The sequence below is a fragment of the Scyliorhinus canicula genome, unplaced genomic scaffold, assembly GCF_902713615.1.
Source record: "Scyliorhinus canicula unplaced genomic scaffold, sScyCan1.1, whole genome shotgun sequence".
Taxonomy (NCBI): domain Eukaryota; kingdom Metazoa; phylum Chordata; class Chondrichthyes; order Carcharhiniformes; family Scyliorhinidae; genus Scyliorhinus; species Scyliorhinus canicula.
This window is the reverse complement of record NW_024055487.1, coordinates 301,702-323,439: the sequence shown is the minus strand read 5'-3', so window position 1 is coordinate 323,439 and position 21,738 is coordinate 301,702. Positions and strand designations below refer to the sequence as shown.

Genomic DNA, 21,738 nt, shown 5'->3' with positions numbered 1-21,738 from the left:
ATGCAGACATTCCAAATTATCCATTCAGACAAATAAATGCCTCAATACAGATAAATGCTAACTTTTAACAATAATCTGTAAAAAATCTCTGAGTCCATTCTGTTGGGGGTGTGGAAGGTGGGATGTGGATCCAGGCGCCGCCTCCACCAGGGAATCAACAGGCGGCGCCTGGAAAGCCGCCCCCTTCTGCCGGGTATTTAAATGCCGCTCACTGGGACCCGAATCCAACAGTCCGGGAGCTGGTTTGTTCACTGAGTTCCTGACACAACCATTTCCCCCAAATTACCAGAAGGATGAGGTGGGCCATTTCTCTCAGTTTGTTGCTGACTTTCTTATCCCGTGAGTAGTTTTTATTGTCCAAGTCTCTCACTGTTACTGTCTCAGTGTTAGTCTCTATGGAATGTTCCAGAGTCACCAATCATTTCACCAGCATTAATCCTCGGGCTTTTTGATATATTTTTACAGGTGTCCAGTCGGATGTTGTGTTGACTCAGCCAGAGGCAGAGACCGGGCGTCCCGGAGGCTCCCTGACACTGACGTGTAAAACCAGCGGCTTCAGCCTTGGCAGCGACACCATGCATTGGATCCGACAGGTTCCCGGACAGGGGCTGGAGTGGCTGCTTTGGTACGACACTTCTTCCAGCAATGGCTACGCCGCAGGAATTCAAGATCGATTCACTGCTTCCACAGACACTTCGAACAATATCTTATCTTTGGCCATGACGAACCTGAAGGCCGAAGATACCGCCATCTATTATTGTACAGTGGACATAGTGGGTGGGATGGACTACTGGGGACAGGGGACCATGGTGACGGTGCCTGCAGGTAAGCACCAGTCAATTATTTCCAACTGTTTTATTTCAGTCGTAGTTTTGTACTTTTTTGTATATTCACAATTTATTCAGGGCAACACGGTTGCGCAGTTGTTAGCGGATATCTCAGGGCGCAGATGTCCGAGATTGAAACCCCGCCCCAGGTCACTGTCTGTGTGGAGTTTACACATTCTCTTTTTTAAAAGTAAATTTAGAGTACCCAATTGATTTTTTCCAATTAAGGGGCAATTTAGCGTGGCCAATCCACCCAGTGTGCATATGGTTGTGTTGTGGGGGCGAAACCCACGCAAGAGTTTACACATTCTCGCCGTGTCTGCGTGGGTCTCAGTCCCACAACCAAACGATGTGCAGGCTAAATGGATTGGCCATAGTAAAATGCTGCTTGTTTGGAAAAACAATTGGGTACTCTAAATTTAAAAAAACAATTAATTCGTTCACTGAATCGTGGGTTTGGTGATTCTGTATTGGGATTTTGTCGCAATGTTTCATGCGATTCTGATGAAAAAGGTTATAGAATTACTCTGCCTCTTGACAAAAGTCGCTGCTCAGGGATTCAGTCCATGGTTGTTGTGATTTTAAAAAAATGTTTTAGAGTATCCAATTCATTTATTTCCAATTAAGGGGCAATTCAGTATGACCAATCCACCTATGTGCACATCTTTGGGTTCTGGGGGTGAAACCCACGCAAACATGGGGAGAATGTGCAAGCTCCACGCGGACGATCACCCAGAGCCGGGATCGAACCTAGGACCTCGGCACTGTGAGGCAACAGGGCTGACCACTGCGCCACCGTGCTGCCCCCGGTTGCTGTGATTTAGTGTTTATTTGCTGAGGGTACTGTGTGGCCGGGTTATTTTAAATACCCAACGCAGCGTTTCTGCAATGTTTAATCTCGGTGACATCTGGTGGCTGCAAGTTTTACCACCTCCTGCACAAGTGTTAGAAATCGAACCCAACAAAATATGCTGAGGTTTATGTGTTACTTTATTGAACATGTTCTGCGTATTCACAATGCTGATGATATTCTTCTAAGTTTCTGTTTAATTATTCATTCATTTGATGACAGGTGGATTTGGTGGCTTCTGGATTGATAATTTCTTAAAACGTTATGTTTGATTTTGTTGGAAGTGTTTTGAATTGAGCTGCTTCTCCATGAAACGAGTCCCAGGCCTTTGGTGATGTGATTTGGTGGTTTTCTGACGAATAGATTGTATCTGGGTGACTTTGAATAAATAAGATGTTTGAAACGGTTTGCCGTTTCTGCATTGTTTCTGCATTGTTCAAACTCGGTGACATTGAGCAGTTCCATGTTTTTGAATGGAATGTTTGAAGTTGCTTGATGCATGATTGTCGGCAGAAAAAAAGCAGGATTTTAGAGCAGTTTGGACATTAAACTAAGGCAGGGTTCAAGGCGTTCTTTCTGAACATAAATTATTACTGCAATCGCAGCCTGTGGCTTCTGCAATGTTTCGTCTAGGTGAGATTGATGGTTACAGCTACTGCAAATATTAAGTGTTTAAATATGTTTAAAATATGGTCCAATATGAATAAAACGCGGTAAACTTTCAATATTTGTTTTGGACACATTGCAGCTCCTCACAATTATATTGCTGTTATTACAGATTTTTATTTAGTTTGAAAATTGATACATTTGGTGGCGAGCTGGACTCGATGTTGAGATGTTTTTGAAATGTTAAGTTTTATTCTGTTCAATGTAGAATTGACCTGCTTCTCCATGAAACGGGGTTCGACTCCTCGATGATGAGTTTGATGTTTAACTGCTGAGGATAATGTGTGTCTGGGTGACTTTGATTAAGTACAATTTGTGAAGAGGTTTGGAGTCTCTGCATTGTTTATACTCAGTGATATTAAGCGGTTACATGATTTGTGGTTAAATGCCAACGGTCTACGTGTTTAAATCTGCTTGAAACACGATTACAGGTAGAAAACAAGCAGGCGTTGGAAATTCAGAATGGAATAAAGGTATATTAGTATTTTATTAACTGATGATTACACGGTAGCATTGTGGATAGCACAATCGCTTCACAGCTCCAGGGTCCCAGATTCGATTCCGGTTTGGGTCACTGACTGTGCGGAGTCTGCACATCCTCCCCGTGTGTGCGTGGGTTTCCTCCGGGTGCTCCAGTTTCCTCTGCAAGTCCAAAGATGTGCAGGTTACGTGGATTAGAACAAAGAACAAAGAACAAAGAAAATTACAGCACAGGTACAGGCCCTTCGGCCCTCCCAGCCTGCGCCGATCCAGATCCTTTATCTAAACCTGTCTCCTATTTTCCAAGGCCTACTTCCCTCTGTTCCCGCCCATTCATATAACTGTCTAGATGCTTCTTAAATGATGCTATCGTACCCGCCTCTACCACCTCCGCTGGTAAAGTGTTCCAGGCACCCACCACCCTCTGCGTAAAAAACTTTCCACGCACATCTCCCTTAAACTTTCCCCCTCTCACCTTGAAATCGTGACCCCTTGTAACTGACACCCCCACTCTTGGGAAAAGCTTGTTGCTATCCACCCTGTCCATACCTCTCATAATTTTGTAGACCTCAATCAGGTCCCCCCTCAACCTCCATCTTTCCAACGAAAACAATCCTAATCTACTCAACCTTTCTTCATAGCTAGCACCCTCCATACCAGGCAACATCCTGGTGAACCTCCTCTGCACCCTTTCCAAGGCATCCACATCCTTCTGGTAATGTGGCGACCAGAACTGCACGCAGTATTCCAAACGTGGCCGAACCAAAGTCCTATACAACTGTAACATGACCTGCCAACTCTTGTACTCAATACCCCGTCCGATGAAGGCAAGCATGCTGTATGCCTTTTTGACCACTCTATCAACCTGCGTTGCCACCTTCAGGGTACAATGGACCTGAACTCCCAGATCTCTCTGCACATCAATTTTCCCCAAGACCCTTCCATTGATCATATAGTCCGCTCTTGAATTTGATCTTCCAAAATGCATCACCTCGCATTTGCCTGGATGAACTCCATCTGCCATTTCTCTGCCCAACTCTCCGATCTATATTTTGTTGTATTCTCTGACAGTCCTCCTCGCTATCTGCAACTCCACCAATATTAGTATCATCTGAAAACTTGCTAATCAGACCACCTATACCTTCCTCCAGGTCATTTATGTAGATCACAAACATCAGTGGTCCGAGCACGGATCCCTGTGGAATACCACTAGTCACCCTTCTCCATTTTGAGACACTCCCTTCCATCACTACTCTCTGTCTCCTGGTGCCCAGCGAGTTCTTTGTCCATCTAGCTAGTACATCCTGAACCCCATACGACTTCACTTTTTCCATCAACCTGCCATGGGAAACCTTATGGACATGATAAATTGCCCTTAGTGTTGGGTGGGGTTTCTGGGTTATGGGGATAGGGTGGAGGTGTTAACCTTGGGTAGGGTGCTCTTTCCAGGAGCCGGTGCAGACTCGATGGGCCGAATGGCCTCCTTCTGCACTGTAAATTCTATGATGATTAAACCAAAAGATTGCGTCATTCAGAACATAACAATTTACTGCAAGCTCATACTTCTTATTTAACAATTGTTCAAATTGGAGAGTAGTTATTATAATGTGGTAATATAACCCCATATTATCCAAAGATGTTTTCATATTAATATAATTAATCAGCAATCGCCTTTCACAATTCTGCTGCACGCTGCACACTATTTGCATGACCGGAACATTTTCTAGCCTGAAAATATAATCTAATTGTGCCTGGAACTATTTTAACAATAACATACTGATTCTACACAGGTGTTCAGTTGCACAAGAGATTTTGGATTAATTTTTAGATCCCTGATTACGTTTGCAGTTACTTAAATAGGAATTTTATATTTCAGTTTGGCAATTTATGTATCCGGTTATTATATTCTTTCTGTGCAGCCACAACAATATGATTCCATATTGTTCACTGTGATTCATGATTCCTTCAATGTCATTTGTAGATGGATAGTGAGATAATTGTCGCTAATCTAATCATAAACAGTTTTCTGTGATCTGGAAGTCGCTGACAGTGAAGACATTTTTCTAATGATTCTATTTAAATTGTAGGAATGTTCAGACTGCGCAGGGCTGGAGATTGACAAGTAACAGCTTGAAATTCAAAGAGATTAATTTAATCCGAAAATGCCAATATGAGCTTTGCAATAATTAACAACAGCCAGTCTGGCATAACTGTGCTGTACACAGTATAGAATTATAGTAAAAACAAATGACAGAATAAAGAAAAGATTATATCTGATTCTCAAGCTTATTTATATTGAATATTAAATTAAACAACAAAATCTCTGCTCCATTTGCTTATTATGTTTCAGTTTTGGAGAGGATCTGAATGAACAATTTTAACTGTGTTTTACACAGATTAATTTTGGATCTCCTTTCATTGAGCAGCAGTTTTAATAATTCAGTTGTCTGGATTGTCAAAATTATTGTCAGAAATACACACACACATTATATATATATATAGATAGATATACATACTTTATGTATCCAAGCTGAAAGTAAGATATATTTATGTATATATAAAGAGCGAGACGCTTATAGATTTATCGTGCGAATTAGACTCTGTCAATAGATGGAATTCCATGAGTTCAGAAATATTCATATTTCACATTTTTGCAGGTTCAAACAGGACGATTATTACCAAAAAGTAAAATGTTAAATGTTATTAGATTTAATTTAAAATATCCTGGTCTGAATGTTTCCATCCGGTTATTTGAGGTTTATTGTTTAGCATTGCTTGACATTTAATTAAACGCAATTTATAAGCAAAGTTCCAGGCAAGATCTCGCTTTGAATTATATAAATTTTTCATTTTTTTATTATAGAGTACAAATCATCCAACAAGGCTAACTGGCAATTAAAAACAACGTGCAATGCAATGACAGTTCGAACAAATCAAACATAAATGCTACAGTTCAGCTTTTAGAGAAATTTTTATTGTATCCAAAATTAATTTAGAAAGCAATACATTTCTATGCTCAGGCCGATGATGTGCTTTGTCTCGATTATTTTGTGGTTACATTTACTTAAGAAATTAGGTCAATCAGGTAATCGGGTTACTCTTTTGTTTGTTTCTTTCATATCTTCGAATCTTTATCAATGACGTTAAACTGAATGCAATCTGTTATCGTCAATAGGAACAGGATGGCATGGTGGTGCAGTGGGCAGCATTGCTGCCTCACAGCACCGTGAATCTCGATTCGATCTCCGCCCTGAGTCGCTCCGCTTTGGAGTTGCACGTGCACCCTGTGTCTAGGTGGAGATCCACGGCTCCAAAATTGTGCAGGATAGGGGAATTGGACACGTTAAAGTGCCCCTTAATTGGAAAAGAATATTTGATGTGATTGTTTTCAGCCAATATAAATGTTGCACAGTTCGGACAGACAGAATTAGTTACAAGGCAAAGGGAGTTTTTAATAAATATCAGTTTAATTTCAAAGAGGTTATTGTTGTTGTCTAAAGTTGACCACTTATCAATTAGAATAAAGCAGTGTGAATAATTCATCGTCTCGTATTTCAGGGACTGTGCTTTGATTTATTTCTTCAAAAACGTGTATCTGTGAGGATTGCGAAAATTTGACTTTATGTTAGTTAAGCCGCCTCTGAACTGAGATCCTTACCCCAGATTGTGACAGTCATAATGAACAACTCAGCAACACCAGACAAGGGTGGCATGGTGGTGCAGTGTTTAGCACTGCCGCCTCCCAGGGCTGAGGACCCGCATTCGATCCGAGCCCTGGGTCACTGTCTGTGTGGACTTTGCATATTCTCCCCATGTCTGCGCGTGCCTCACCCCCACAACCCAAAGCTGTTCAGAGTAGTTGGTTTGGCGACGCTAAACTGCCCCTTCATGAAAACAGGAAGAATTGGGTACTCTAAATTGATAGAAGAAGAAACTCAATACAGACTGGAGGAGATGTGGGTACATTTTAACCACTGATGTATCTAGCTTTGGAATGTTAGACGACGCAATGCAGATGGAGCTTTATTCTATTTTATTCAGTGCTGCACCAGTCCTTGACCTATTTACTGGGGCAGTGGAAAGGGGGCAATTAGTCTGAATATTAATGATCATCTTATTCAGGAACTGTAGAGTCTGTGGTATGACTAACATTTGCTGTCTCTGCTTAATTGCCCATTGAGAAAGTGGTGACTTGAATAATTCTTGAATAACTGTAGTCCATATGGCGCAGGTACACCCGCAGTGTTGTGATGGAGAGTGTTCCAGGATTTTGACCAAACGAGAGTGAAGGAACGGCAGTATAGTTTCCAGTTAGGGTGGATAGTGTGTGGCAGGGAAGGGCACAACCAATTGCTGGTGCTCCCGTGCATCTGGTGTTCCTGTCGTTCTGCAACATAGAACATACAGTGCAGAAGGAGGCCATTCGGCCCATCGAGTCTGCACCGACCCACTTTAGCTCTCAGTTCCACCCTATCCCCGGAACCCAATAACCCTTCCTGAACTTTCTCGTCACTAAGGGCATTTATCATGGCCAATCCACCTAACCTGCACATCTTTGGACTGTGGGAGGAAACAGGAGCATCCGGACGAAACCCACGCAGCCACGGAGAGAACGTGCAGACTCCACACAGACAGTGACCCAGAATGCAATCCAGTTGTGACCCTGGCGCTGTGAAGCCAGAATGCTATCCACTTGTTCTATCGTGCTGCCTCGGCGGTAGGTGGTTGACATTGCAATTTGGAAGGTGCTTTCGATGGAGTCTTGGAAAGTTGCTGCAGTTCATCTTGTACATCATAGACACAGTTGCCACTGCTTGTCGGTGATGGGGGAGTGATTTTTTAAGACGGTGAATGGGGGCTAATTTGGCGGGACGCTTTGTCCTCGACCGTGTTGAATTTCTTGAGTTTTTTTAGAATTTCACTCAGTGCAGCAAGTTCCAAATCTTCAATCACAGACCTGACGTGTAGGTGGTGACGTTCCTTTAGGTGATAATGTTAAAGATCGGAGGTGCGGTGGCACAGGGGTTAGTACTGCCGCCTCAGTGTTAGAGACCCGTGTTCGATTCAGACCTCGGGTGGAGATTGCACATTCTTCCAGTGTTTGTGTGGGCTTCTTCCGGGTGCTGCACTTTCCTCTTACAATCTAAAGATATGCATGCTATTTGGATTGGACATGCTAAATTGTTCCAAGGTGGAGCTACGGGGATAGGGTGAGAAATTGTGTCTAGGTAGTGTGATCTCTCAGAGGGTCGGTGCAGGCTCAATGGGCCGAATGCCTCCTTCTGCGCTGGAGGGAGTCCATGTTGCATTTTGTATCAAACCAATGTCGTGTCTCCATTCTTGCAGTAAGAGACAGGAACTTTTGTGGGATGGGGTGGAAATTTTACTCTATATCTTAACGTGGCCTGTACCTGACATGAGAGCCTTTCCCCGCAGAGGTCAAGTAGGCGGAACATCGAACTAACGAGCTGGAGTTATCCAATCAGATATCGGGAAATAAATTGTTCCATTGCTGGGTGAAATTACGCGCATTTTAACAATCTTTCTTATTTAACAATAAGTCAGTGGACGACATTTTGATAACGATAATCTTTATTATTGTCACAAGCAGGCTTACATTAAAACTGCAATGAAGTTACCGTGAAAACCCCCTGGTTGCCAAAATACGGCGCCTGTTCGGGTACACTGAGAGAAAATTCAGAATGTCCAATTCACGTCATAGCATGTCTTTGGACTGTGGGAGGAAACCGGAGCACCCGGAGGAAACCCACGCAGACACGGAGAGAACGTGCAGACTCCGCGCAGTGAGCCAAGCCAGGGAACCTCGGACCCTGGAGCTGTGAAGCAACCATACGACCGTGCCGCAGCTGCCAAAGACCGAAATGATTCTCCAACTCATGTTCTGCAAGCCGGATTATGCTCACCGTGAGAGTGGATGCGAGTATGTGTGGAGTGTGCGGGTGAATGAGACTATGGAAACTGGGAGTGAGCCATCCTGACACACACACACACATTACACTCTCTCACCCGCAAACACACACACACACTCATACTCTGACATATTCTCCCTTACACACACTCACTCATCCTATCACAGTTACATTCTCACTCTTAGACATTCCCTCCCTCACGCACCCCCGCACAGACTATGAATTACACCTGTGCTTCTGTCTCTCACACGCACTCTCTCTCAAAACACAAACATGTAATCACGTTCTCCCATACACTCACATGGTGACGGAGAAAGCACAGACGCACATACTCACACTCTCTTACAAACAGACACACTCTCACAAATTCACCTTTTTACCGACACATTTTCTCTCTCACTCTCCCTCTCACACACACTACCCGTCTCTCACAGACTCTCTGCTAGGCACATGCCCTCTTCATATAAAATACATCCTCTCACGTGCTCTCTCTCCCACATGCACACTCTCAGGGACAAACGCACACAATTTATCTCTGTCTTTCATCCGCCCGCTCTCTCCCACACTCTATCACACACACATTCGGTCTCTCTCACACACTTACTCAGACACACTCTCACACAAAGGGTCTCTCTCACACAACATCCCTCACATAAACAGTATCTCGCTCACACACTCCCTACCACACACACGTTCCATTAAACACTCTCTCACATGCATACTCTCCCGACCACGCAAACACATACAGACAGACTCAGATCCACGCCTACTCTCTCTCCCAGAGACGCATACTGACTTACAGACGGACGCTATCTCACTCCCTCACACCGTTCTTTATCACAAGTGCTGCTGATTGTGAAGTACACATCTCAGTTAGCTGGATTGTGACGTACACATCTCAGTTAGGTGGATTGTGACGTACACATCTGTTTGCTGGATTGTGACGTACACAGCTCGGTTAGCTGGATTGTGATGTACACAGCTCGGTTAGCTGGACTGTGACGTCCACAGCTCAGTTAGTTAGATTGTGACGTACACAGCTCAGTTAGCTGGATTGTGATGTACACAGCTCAGTTAGTTAGATTGTGACGTACACACAACCCAGTCAGCTGGATTGTGACGTACACACAACCCAGTTAGCTGGATTGTGACGTACACAGCTCAGTTAGCTGGACGGCTGATTCGTGATGAGGAACGATCCCAACAGCGCGGGTTCGATTATTGTACCAGCTGACCTTATTCATAAAGGGCCCCATTCTCAACCTTGCCACTCACCTCAGGTATAGTGACCCTCAGGTTAAAGCACCACTAGTCAGCTCTCAAAAGGAGAGCGCAGTCTCCGTGACTACGGCACCATTTGCATTGTTGAAATAGTGGGGAAACCTCCTGCTTCTCTTTCATTTTAATAAACGTTACCCCATTCATATGGCACCAAAATGCCATTTTTTATCCTGTGGGAGAGCAGGAGTAAGATGTGAGCTCCGAGTGAGGAGGCAAAGAGGTATGAATCTCAAATGAGAGACTAATAGAAGCTTAAATGTCGATGTAACTTTTAATGGGGAAATGTTAGCATAAACGCATAGCTTGAGGCACATTTTGAAATGTTTGGTTACTTAAACTCAAATATAGAGTCTAACTTGTTGAATGGGCCATTCTCTCCCAGCGACACCGACTCCGCCCACTCTCTACAGCCTGGTCTCCTCCTGTCAACAACACAACACCGACGGCTCCGTGACCTACGGCTGTTTGGCGATGGACTACTCCCCAGAAATCACCAGCCTTTCCTGGAAGAAAGATGGGCAGCCGATCACCACTGGAGTTAAGAAATATCCGTCAGTGAGAAACAAGAAGGGAACCTACACCCTGAGCAGCCAGTTAACCATCACCGAGTCAGAGGGGGGATGCAGCAACATCAGCTGTGAGGTTCGACACAGCGGCTCAGACAAGAGCATTGAAATGCGTAAGTGTTGTCGAACATGTGAAAACAGAAACGCTGTGATTAATTTATTTATAACTTTGGTTATGACACATTTATGGAACATTACACAGTTCGGATTCCAGAAAATAATATTGAGCGCAGAGTAACTGTGAAAAAATAATAAGTCAGTTTATTTGTTACAACATCTTCTGCAATAATGTCTAACTTATGGTCCTTGAAGTTCCTAGAAATGACATCCATCCACATGTTCTCCTCACCGTGAGTCCCAATGAAGAAATCACAAGACAGAAATTTGCAACCATCATCTGTTCAATCATCGATTTCCAGCCAAATTCAATCACGGTGAAGTGGCTGAAGAATGGACAATCCGTGGGTTCAGGAATTGTCACCTCTCCCGCCTGTGAAGTGAACGGGAACTTCTCGGCGAGCAGTCGGCTGACAGTCTCCGCTGGGGAATGGTTCAGCAAAGCGGTCTATACCTGCCAGGTCACTCATCAAGAGGTCACCCAAAGTCTCAACCTCGCCTCGTCGGGTAAGAGACACAGACAGGGGAAACTATAGATCATCCTGCACTCTGATGTTAATCAACACCAGAAATGTATTGAAGTTAATGCAAAGCACAGATCAATTTCTAATTTACTGCCATGTACTTTGTGATTCATTCTAATGTAAGAGCTGCATTGGACTTGCTCACCATTCAAGATTTTATCAGAACAGCAAAGAATACTTCCCTTTACTTTGAAGACCTTTAGTGAGTGAGGTGGACTTGATATCAGCTTTATCCTGAGACAGCGGATTAGAACATAGAACATTACAGCGACCTCGATGTTGCACCGACCTGTGAAACCACTCTAAAGCTCATCTACGCTATTGCCTTAACATCCATATGTTTGTCCAATGACCATTTAAATGCCATTAATGTTGGCGAGTCCACTACTGTTGCAGGCAGGGCATTCCACGCACTTACCACTCTCTGAGTAAAGAACCTACCTCTGACATCTGTCCTATATCTATCTCCCCTCAATTTAAAGCTATGTCCCCTCGTGCTAGACATCTCCATCCGAGGAAAAATGCTCTCACTGTCCACCCTATCTAATCCTCTGATCATCTTGTATGCCTCAATTAAGTCACCTCTTAACCTTCTTCTCTCTAACGAAAACAGCCTCAAGTCCCTCATTTTCCCTCAAAAGATCTTCCCTCCATACCAGGCAACATCCTGGTAAATCTCCTCTGCACCCTTTCCAATGATCCCACATCCTTACTATAATGCGGTGACCAGAACTGCACGCAATACTCCAAATGCGGCCGCACCAGAGTTATGTACAACGGAAATGAAAAAAATGAAAATTGCTTACTGTCACGAGTAGGCTTCAAATGAAGTTACTGTGAAAAGCCCCTAGTTGCCACATTCCGGCGCCTGTTCAGGGAGGCTGTTATGGGAATACGAACCATGTTTGTGGCTTGCTTTGGTCTGCTTTCAAAGCCAGCGATTAGCCCAGTGAGCTAAACAGCCCCTGCAACTGCAACGTGACCTCATGGCTCAGAAGCTCAATCCCTCTACCAATAAAAGCTAACACACGGTACGCCTTCTTAACAACCCTCTCAACCTGGGTGGCAACTTTCAGGGATCTATGTACATGGACACAGAGATCTCTCTGCTCATCCTCACTACCAAGAATCTTGGATTTGAGAGGCAGCGGGTGTCTGGAACGCTTTACTGCTGACAGCTCCGGGGGAAAGTGTTGGAAAGTTCATCCAACCTATTTATAAATCAGCCTTCATTACTCCATTCCAGAGATCAGGAACAGTGTATTCTGCATTGGGAATACTGCAATGCAGTTGTTAGAAGGATTCCAGGGCTGAACGACTTTGACAATGAGAATAGCGATTAGCACTGCTACATCTTAGCGCCACGACCCTGGTTTCGATTTTGGTTTTGGCTGACTGCCTGTAAGGAGTTTCTACATTCTCCCCGAGTCTGCTTGGGTTTCCTCCGGGTGCTCCGTTTCCTCCCACAGTCCAAAGATGGGCAGGTTAGGTAGATTGGCCGTGCACAATTGTCCCTTAGAGTCTAACGGTTCCATGGGGCCATAGGGTTATGGGGAAGGGCGGGGGAGTGGTTGTTGGTAGGGTGCTCTTTCGAGGGTCGGTGCAGACTCGATGGACCGATTGGTGCACTTCTTCACGGTAGTGATTCTGAAATGAAAATGAAAATCGCTTATTGTCACGAGTAGGCTTCAATGAAGTTACTGTGAAAAGCCCCTAGTCGCCACATTCCGGCGCCTGTCCGGAGAGGCTGGTACGGGAATCGAACCGTGCTGCTGACCTGCTTGGTCTGCTTTAAAAGCCAGCGATTTAGCCTTGTGAGCTTGTGAGCCTTGTGAGCTAAACCAGCCCCTATTCTATAATAGGTTTCACAGACACGCTGCTTACCACTGTACAAAGAACAAAGAAAAGTACAGCAAAGTCCTCCACGCCTGCGCCGCTCAATGTGCCCTATCTAAAAAGAACCCTCTGTCCTTACTCGGTCCATATCCCTCTATTTACTCCCTATTCATGTATCCATCCAGATAGTTCTTAAATGTTGCTAATGTGCCGGGTTCCACCACATCCTTTGGCAGTGCATACCAGACATCCACCACTCTCTGCGCGATAAAACCTATCCGCACATCTCCCGTAAACTTTCCCTCTCTCATCTTTAACCTGTGGCCCCTTGTAATTGACACTCCATCCTTGAAAAAAGCCTCTGACAGCAAACCTGCCTAATTCTCTCATAATTTTGTAGACCTCTATCCGGTGTCCCCTCAGCCTCCGTCTTGGCAGTAAAAGCATTCCTAGTTTTTTTCAAATGCTCCTCATAGCCAACACCTTCAAGAGCAGGCAACATCTTGGTGAACCTTCTTTGCACTCTCTCCAAAGCTTCCACGTTCTTCTGATAATGTCGTGACCAGAACTGCATGCAATACTCCAAATGCAGCCGAACCAAACTTTTATATAGCTGCAACATGATTTCCAAACTCCTGCACTCAATGCCCTGGCTGATGAAGGGAAGCATGCCATTTGCCTTCATAATCACCTTGGCCACCTATGTTGCCACTAGAGAACTGTGGACCTGCATGCCAAGGTCCCTTTGTATGTTAATGGTCCAAGCGTTCTGCCATTTACGGTATAATTCATAACCACATATGATCTTCCAAAATGCATCACCTCACATTTGTCCGGATTAAACTCCGTCTGCTATTTCTGTGCCCAAGTCTCCAATCTATCTATCCCACTTATACCCTCTGACCACCCTCGGAACAATCGGCAATTCCGCCAATTTTGTGTCATCCGCAAACTTGTTAACAGACCACCCACATTTGTCTCCAGATCTTTGATCTCTGCTGAACACCACTAATTACAGATATCCATTTAGAAAAAAAACCCTTCCACCATTACTCTGTGTCTTCTATAACAAAGCCAGTTCTGTTCATCGACGATCTTTCGAGGTTGTTATTTCGAAGTTGATTCATTCCCATTTAGAGAGTCAAGGTTGAATACCACTGTCCTGATTCTGAAGATGAAACGTGGGTTGATTTTCATGTTTTCATTCACAGATCCTTCCCTTTGCACTATTGCCTCAGTAACAATACTGCCACCACCAATAGAACAGGTCTTACTGGAGACGACTGTAACCATAACCTGCGTCATTTCGAATGCTCCTTATGGAGTCAACGTGTCCTGGAGTGAAGCGAAGAAGCCGCTGAAATCAGAGATTGCCGACCAGCCTGGGGCAGATACTGAGAGCGTGGTCAGCAAATTAAACATCTCGACACAAGCTTGGCTAAGTGGGGCTGTGTTTGACTGTGTGGCGAGACATCAGGACCTGCCAACTCCTTTGAGTAATTCGATCCATAAGAAAATAGGTGAGCGTTGAGATTAAAGCAATAAGTGAGCCATTGTGTCTATTTCTAGTGTCAGTGCAACGGTCAATATTTCGCATTCAGTGTATTTCTGATCTACTTTGATTGATAATTCCACTAACTAAACAATCTGGAGTGGCAGACGATAAGGTGGAAAATAATATGCAGACGACTGAACAGTGAATTGAAGGCGGTGATATTGGGTTTAGATGGAGCAAGGCCATCGACTAGAAGATGTAAGAGCAGATCAAGGCCATTGGGTCCATTGAGACTGGCTGGCATTCAGCGAGACCGTGACTGATCTCAGGCAATCCTCAATTCCACTTTCCTGCCTTAACCCCATATCCCTTTATTTCCTTACTGATTCAAAATCCACCTATCTCAGCCTTGAACACACTGAACGATGCAATTCCTACACCTTTCGCACCACAGAATTCCACAGATACGCTGCCAACCGAGAAAAAAAATTCCTCCTCATGTCTGCCTTAAATGGCGATGCCTTCATTTAAGATTAAATCCTCAGGTCCAAGAATCTTCCACAAGGGATAGGAACCTTTCGGCATTTACCCTGTCAAACCGTCTGAGAATGATTTATGTCGCAATTAGGTCGCCTTCATATTTTTAATCTCCAGTGAGTATAGGCCCAATCTACTCAGCCACTCTTCATAAGAAAATCCATACCCGGGATCAACATCATGAACATTCTCTGGACTGCTTCGAAAACCAATATGTCATCCTTCCCAAAGTGTTCAAAGAACATCAGGTGTGATTTTGCTGGTGCACTGTGTAGTTTTATCAACACTTCGCTATTTTTATATAGCATTCCCTTCAAAATAAAGCTCAACATTCAATGCACCTTCCCTGTTACCCAACAACTATCATGCTAGCTTTTTGCGATGTCTGCAGGAGGATGACAAATCCTTCTTCGGTACAGTTTTCTGCTGCCTTTCTCCATCTAAATAACATTCAGCTCCTTTATTCCTCCTATCGAAGGAGGTATAATCTCACATTTTCCTACATCATGTTCCTTTTGGTAAGTTTCCCCCCAATCACTTAATCTGACTATCCCTGTGTAGATTACCTGTGTCATTCTCGCCACTTGCTTTCCTTATTTAAAAAAATATTTTCAGTAAAGGGCGTTTTGCATACAAATATAAAAATCATAGAAAACATCACAATAACATTATGATAGAAATAACTCCAAGGGTGACATGGTGGCGCAGTGGTTAGCACGGCTTTCTCATGGTGTAGAGGATCTGGATTTGATCCTGGACCCGGGTCACTGTCCGTGTGGATTTTGCGCATTCTCCCTGCGTCTGCGTGAGTTTCACCCCCACAACCCCAAGGTTGCAGGGTAGGTGGGTTGACCACGCTATACTGGCCCTTAATTGTAAGAAATTAAAAGATGGAAAAAACTCCCCCCAGGTACAATAAACACCCCAGATCTACCATATTCCCTAACACCCATCCCACCAATCTACCCGCCCCTTCAATTTTTGCCCCCACCCCCACCCCCGCACAACGAGAACAACCCCTAACTCTCCTCCGGCTGAAACTTTAATTCACCATGAAGAAATAATAAATGCCTTCCACACCGGGTGAACCCCTGTTCAGCTTCACGTAAGGCGAACTTTATCTTCTCCAAATGCAGGAAATCTGCCAGCTTGCTCAACCACATCCCCATCTATGGCAGCGGTCAGAATCGCCAGCTGAGCAAAATCCGTCCCCGGGCTATCAGGGAGGCAAATGCCAAGGTGGGCCACTCATTCTTCGTCCACCGCAGCAAAAAAACGGCTCATCCTCGTGACCCTCATGTGGGGGTTGTGCACCGCCTTAAATTGGATGAGGCTCAACCTGCACACGACGAGGATGCGCTCACCCTCCTGAAGGTACCTTCCATGCCCCGGACCGCACCCCCTCACCAACCCCTCCTACCATTTGCGCTTGATCTTCTCCTCCAGAACGGCCTCTATGTCTATCAGCTCTTCATACATGTTGGACACTCCCCTCTCCAATATTATCCTCAGTCAGCAGCTTATCGTGCAACACCGGAGGTGGCAGCTCTGGGAAGGACCACACCTCGCTCCTCCCACCGGAACCCCCCGACCCCCCCCCCCCCCCCGCCCCACCGCCACCACCACCTTACCTGCAGGTATCTGAACCCATTTCTCTTAGGCAATCCGTATACTTCATCGATTACCTCCAGTCCTGAAAACCTACCCCCTGCAAACGTGGCAATAGTACATTAACTTATCAAACGCTGTTTCGAAATTAATGTATATTATATCTACTGGCTCCGCTTTCTCTAGGCTGCTTGTTATCACCTCAATTAATTGCAATCAATTTGTTGAGAATGATTTCCCCTTCATAATAATAATAGCCAGTAGGCTTCACTGAAGTTACTGTGAAAAGCACTTAGTCGCCACATTCCGGCGGCTGTTCAGAGAGGCCGGTAATAAATTGAACACGCTCCGGTGGCATTGATGGGCATTATAAACCCGTTGTTTAGCCCTCTGTGCTAAACCATCCTCGGCACTATCAGCAACTCTGCCAATTTTGTGTCAGGAAACTGTGCTGACTCCATTTGATGATATTGTGTATTTCTAAATGCTGTGCTATTACATCGTTATAATGGACACTAAGGGATTGCCACTGACAGATGTTAATGTCAGTGGCCTACAGTTACATGCTCTTGACTCCCTTTTGGAATCAATCAGGGTGTTCCATTGGCAGTTTTACAATCCTCTGGGAGTAATGTGGTGGCGGCGATGGCGGGGGGCGGGGGGAGGGGGGGGGTGGCGTAGGGGCGGGCGGGGTTCCGGTGTGTGGAGCTGATACATCAGCACAGGACAGTGGGTCCGAATGGCCTGTTTCCATGCCATACACTTTCTGAAACTTTCTGTTCCAGTCCGTAAATTCTCAGGGAAAAGGATTGTGTCCACCTCTGCTCCGAGCTGGGAAACCGGACAGATCCCAAAGTGGGAAATGGAAACCTTTAAAATCCAACACAAAACACATTTCTCCCACATCTAACCCGCGGTTCCATTGTCTCCGGAATTCCCCATTTTATTAACATTTATTGTACATTTCTGCAGATCCCAACCCGCGGGAACCGTCCGTTTCTGTCCTCCTGCCCCCGACTGAAGACGTCTCCGCTCAGAGATTCGTCTCCCTCAGCTGCTTAGTGAGAGGTTTCTCCCCCCGAGAGATCTTCGTCAAGTGGACCGTCAATGACATGCCGGTGAATCCCGGGAACTACAAGAACACCGAGGTGATGGCGGAGAACGACAATAGCTCCTTCTTCATGTACAGCCTGTTATCCATTGCAGCGGAGGAGTGGGCCAGCGGCGCTTCTTACTCCTGTGTGGTGGGACATGAAGCCATCCCCTTGAAGATCATCAACAGAACGGTTAATAAATCCAGCGGTAAACTGAGTTTTTTAAGCGTTTCCCTTGGCTCTAATTGACACCGTTAATTAATGTAAATGAGAAACTATTGGTTATATTTCGAACTACAATAGAAAGAATAAAGATTTTTTTGATCCCCCTCCAAATGTGATTGAACGACACAGCGTTTTATTAATAGTGCATCCGCTTTCCTGGTGTCAGACATCTTCAATTAGACTCAGATTTGTACAGATCTCGGACCCATGTTCAGTGCAGGGAATGACACAGTGGCGTAATGTTTAGAACTGCTGCCTCACGGTCCCGAGGAGCCTGTTCTATCCCACCTCGGGTTACTATTATGTCGAGTTGCTCATTCTCCCCGTATCTGTGTGGGTCTCACCCCCACAGCCCAAAGATATACGAGCCGGTAGATTGGAACATAAACAAGTGGGTACATGAAAAAAATAGAAATCACCTGGTGTACAGGCAGAGTCAAACTAATTCATAACAGGATTGCGCAAAGTATATTTATTGATGGGAAATCAGACAAGTTCCCATTTTAGGCGCGAGTGGCACGGTGGCGTAGTGGTGCAGTGGTTAGCACTGCTGCCTGCAATGATGAAGACCAGGTTTCAAATCCCGTCTCTGTCCATGTGGAGTTTTCACATTCTCTCCGTGTCTGCGTGGGTTTCGCCCCCACAACTCCAACGTTTACAAGATAGATGGATTTGCAAAGCTAAATTGCCCCTTAATTGGGAAAAAGTTGAGTGTTCTAAGCTTATTTTTTTAAAAATCCCATTTCAGATAAACACATCACATTTAGATTTCCGTGTTCCTCCTACTCTCATTGTCTATCTCGTTATAATTGATGGTAGTTTCAAATTTTGATTTTTAGGTCATCATTGGCTACAGGAATAGTGCCAGAGGACTGGAGGATAGCAAATGTGGTCCCTTTGTTCAAGAAGGGGAGTAGAGATAACCCCGGTAACTATAGGCCGGTGAGCCTAACGTCTGTGGTGGGTAAAGTCTTGGAGAGGATTATAAAAGATACGATTTATAATCATCTAGATAGGAATAATATGATTAGGGACAGTCAGCATGGTTTTGTGAAGGGTAGGTCATGCCTCACAAACCTTATCGAGTTCTTTGAGAAGGTGACTGAACAGGTAGACGAGGGTAGAGCAGTTGATGTGGTGTATATGGATTTCAGTAAAGCGTTTGATAAGGTTCCCCACGGTCGGCTATTGCAGAAAATACGGAGGCTGGGGATTGAGGGTGATTTAGAGATGTGGATCAGAAATTGGCTAGTTGAAAGAAGACAGAGAGCGGTAGTTGATGGGAAATGTTCAGAATGGAGTTCAGTTACGAGTGGCGTACCACAAGGATCTGTTCTGGGGCCGTTGCTGTTTGTCATTTTTATAAATGACCTAGAGGAGGGCGCAGAAGGATGGGTGAGTAAATTTGCAGACGACACTAAAGTCGGTGGAGTTGTAGACAGTGCGGAAGGATGTTGCAGGTTACAGAGGGACATAGATAAGCTGCAGAGCTGGGCTGAGAGGTGGCAAATGGAGTTTAATGTGGAGAAGTGTGAGGTGATTCACTTTGGAAAGAATAACAGGAATGCGGAATATTTGGCTAATGGTAAAATTCTTGGTAGTGTGGATGAGCAGAGGGATCTCGGTGTCCATGTACATAGATCCCTGAAAGTTGCCACCCAGGTTGATAGGGTTGTGAAGAAGGCCTATGGTGTGTTGGCCTTTATTGGTAGAGGGATTGAGTTCCGGAGCCATGAGGTCATGTTGCAGTTGTACAAAACTCTAGTACGGCCGCATTTGGAGTATTGCGTACAGTTCTGGTCGCCTCATTATAGGAAGGACGTGGAAGCGTTGGAACGGGTGCAGAGGAGATTTACCAGGATGTTGCCTGGTATGGAGGGAAAATCTTATGAGGAAAGGCTGATGGACTTGAGGTTGTTTTCATTAGAGAGAAGAAGGTTAAGAGGTGACTTAATAGAGGCATACAAAATGATCAGAGGGTTAGATAGGGTGGACAGCGAGAGCCTTCTCCCACGGATGGAGGTGGCTAGCACGAGGGGACATAGCCTTAAATTGAGGGGTAATAGATATAGGACAGAGGTCAGAGGTGGGTTTTTTACGCAAAGAGTGGTGAGGCCGTGGAATGCCCTACCTGCAACAGTAGTGAACACGCCAACATTGAGGGCATTTAAAAATTTATTAGATAAGCATATGGATGATAAGGGCATAGTGTAGGTTAGATGGCCTTTAGATTTTTTCCATGTCGGTGCAACATCGAGGGCCGAAGGGCCTGTACTGCGCTGTATCGTTCTATGTTCTATGTTCTATGTTGCATCACACCCACTGGAATTGAATTGAGGATCAAACAGAAACATGGACCATCAATCCACCGTCAAAGAGAGGGGAAAGGGGAATTGTTAATGCACTGCTCCCCACTTTTCCAACAAAGAGAGGGAGAGGGACATTACCTACTCCGTAGTAACCCGCTTGCCTCACAAATCTGCGCTTCCCCAACAAAGAGATGGGGAGGGGTATTACTTTATGCATTGTAACCACATTTCCCCAAGAAAGATGTTGGGCATTAGTTAATCGACGGTCCCCCCATTCACCCAACAAATACAGGGAGGAGGAACATTAGCTAATCCACTGTACCCGCGCTTCCCCAACAAAGAGCTGGGGAGGGCCATTAGTTAACCCATTGATCCGCCATTACCCCGACACAGAGACGGGCAGGATAACTAGACAATCCATTGTGCCCCCTTCACCAAAAAAGATAGTGGAAGGGGATTATTTAACCAAATATAGCCCACTTCCCCAGAAGCGCGTGGGAGGGGCATTTTTAGTTGTGCTTTACCCCACGTCACCAGCAATGAGCTGGGGATTAGCATTAGTTAATCCACTGTAACCCCACTTTCCCAACATAGAGAGGCGAGGGATATTAGTGATTCCACTTACCCCCACTGTACCCCAACAAAGGGAGGATGAGGGGCTTTAGTTAACTCACTGTAATTCCATTTCCACAAAATATATCGGTGAAGGCCATTAGCTTTGCACTGTATCTCCGCTTCCACAACAAACAAATTGGAGGGTAAATGCTTAAACCACTGTACCACAACTTCCTCAACAGAGCTCGAGGAGGGGCACCAGTTCATTCACTGTATTTAATGTAGTTAATTCCCCAACAAATTGAGGGGGAGGGCGTTTGCTAATCTACTGGACCCACACTCCCCAGTATAGAGAGGGGGAGGGGCATTAGAGAAGCCAGTGATCCGCCATATCCCCTACAAAGAAAGGGGGATTGGCATTACTTAATCTATAGCTATAGTACCCGCACACCACTACAAAGAGAGGTGGAGGGGCAATAGTTAATCCACTATACTTCCCCAACTAAGAGAACCGGAGGGAAATTTGTTAATCTACTAGACCGCCACTCCCCAACAACGAGATAGGGAAGGGCATTTGTTAATCTACCATACGCACACTTCACCAATACAGAGAGTGGAGGGGCATTAGTTAATCCACTGTATCCCCACTTCCCCAAAAAAGAGCGTGGGAGGGCATAAATTAATCCACTGTACCCCACTTCCCCAACAGAGGGAGGGGAGGGGTATTAGCTAATCCATCGTACACCACTTCCCCAACAGAGAAAACTGAAGAGCAAAGCCTGAAACTATTTTGCTGCACGTCACAAAGAAAGAGAGGAGAAAGTGCATTAGGCAGCTG

General features: G+C 45.0%; 1 gene segment (V, D, J or C); it reads left to right on the top strand.

Annotated features, from left to right (window-relative positions):
• The first annotated feature begins 293 nt into the window (after positions 1-293).
• On the top strand, positions 294-18,115 carry LOC119960119. The segment is given in 6 exon segments: positions 294-339; positions 466-825; positions 10,417-10,713; positions 10,913-11,224; positions 14,289-14,597; positions 17,690-18,115. Coding segments are annotated over 6 exon segments (1,695 nt in total).
• The last annotated feature ends 3,623 nt before the right edge of the window (positions 18,116-21,738 follow it).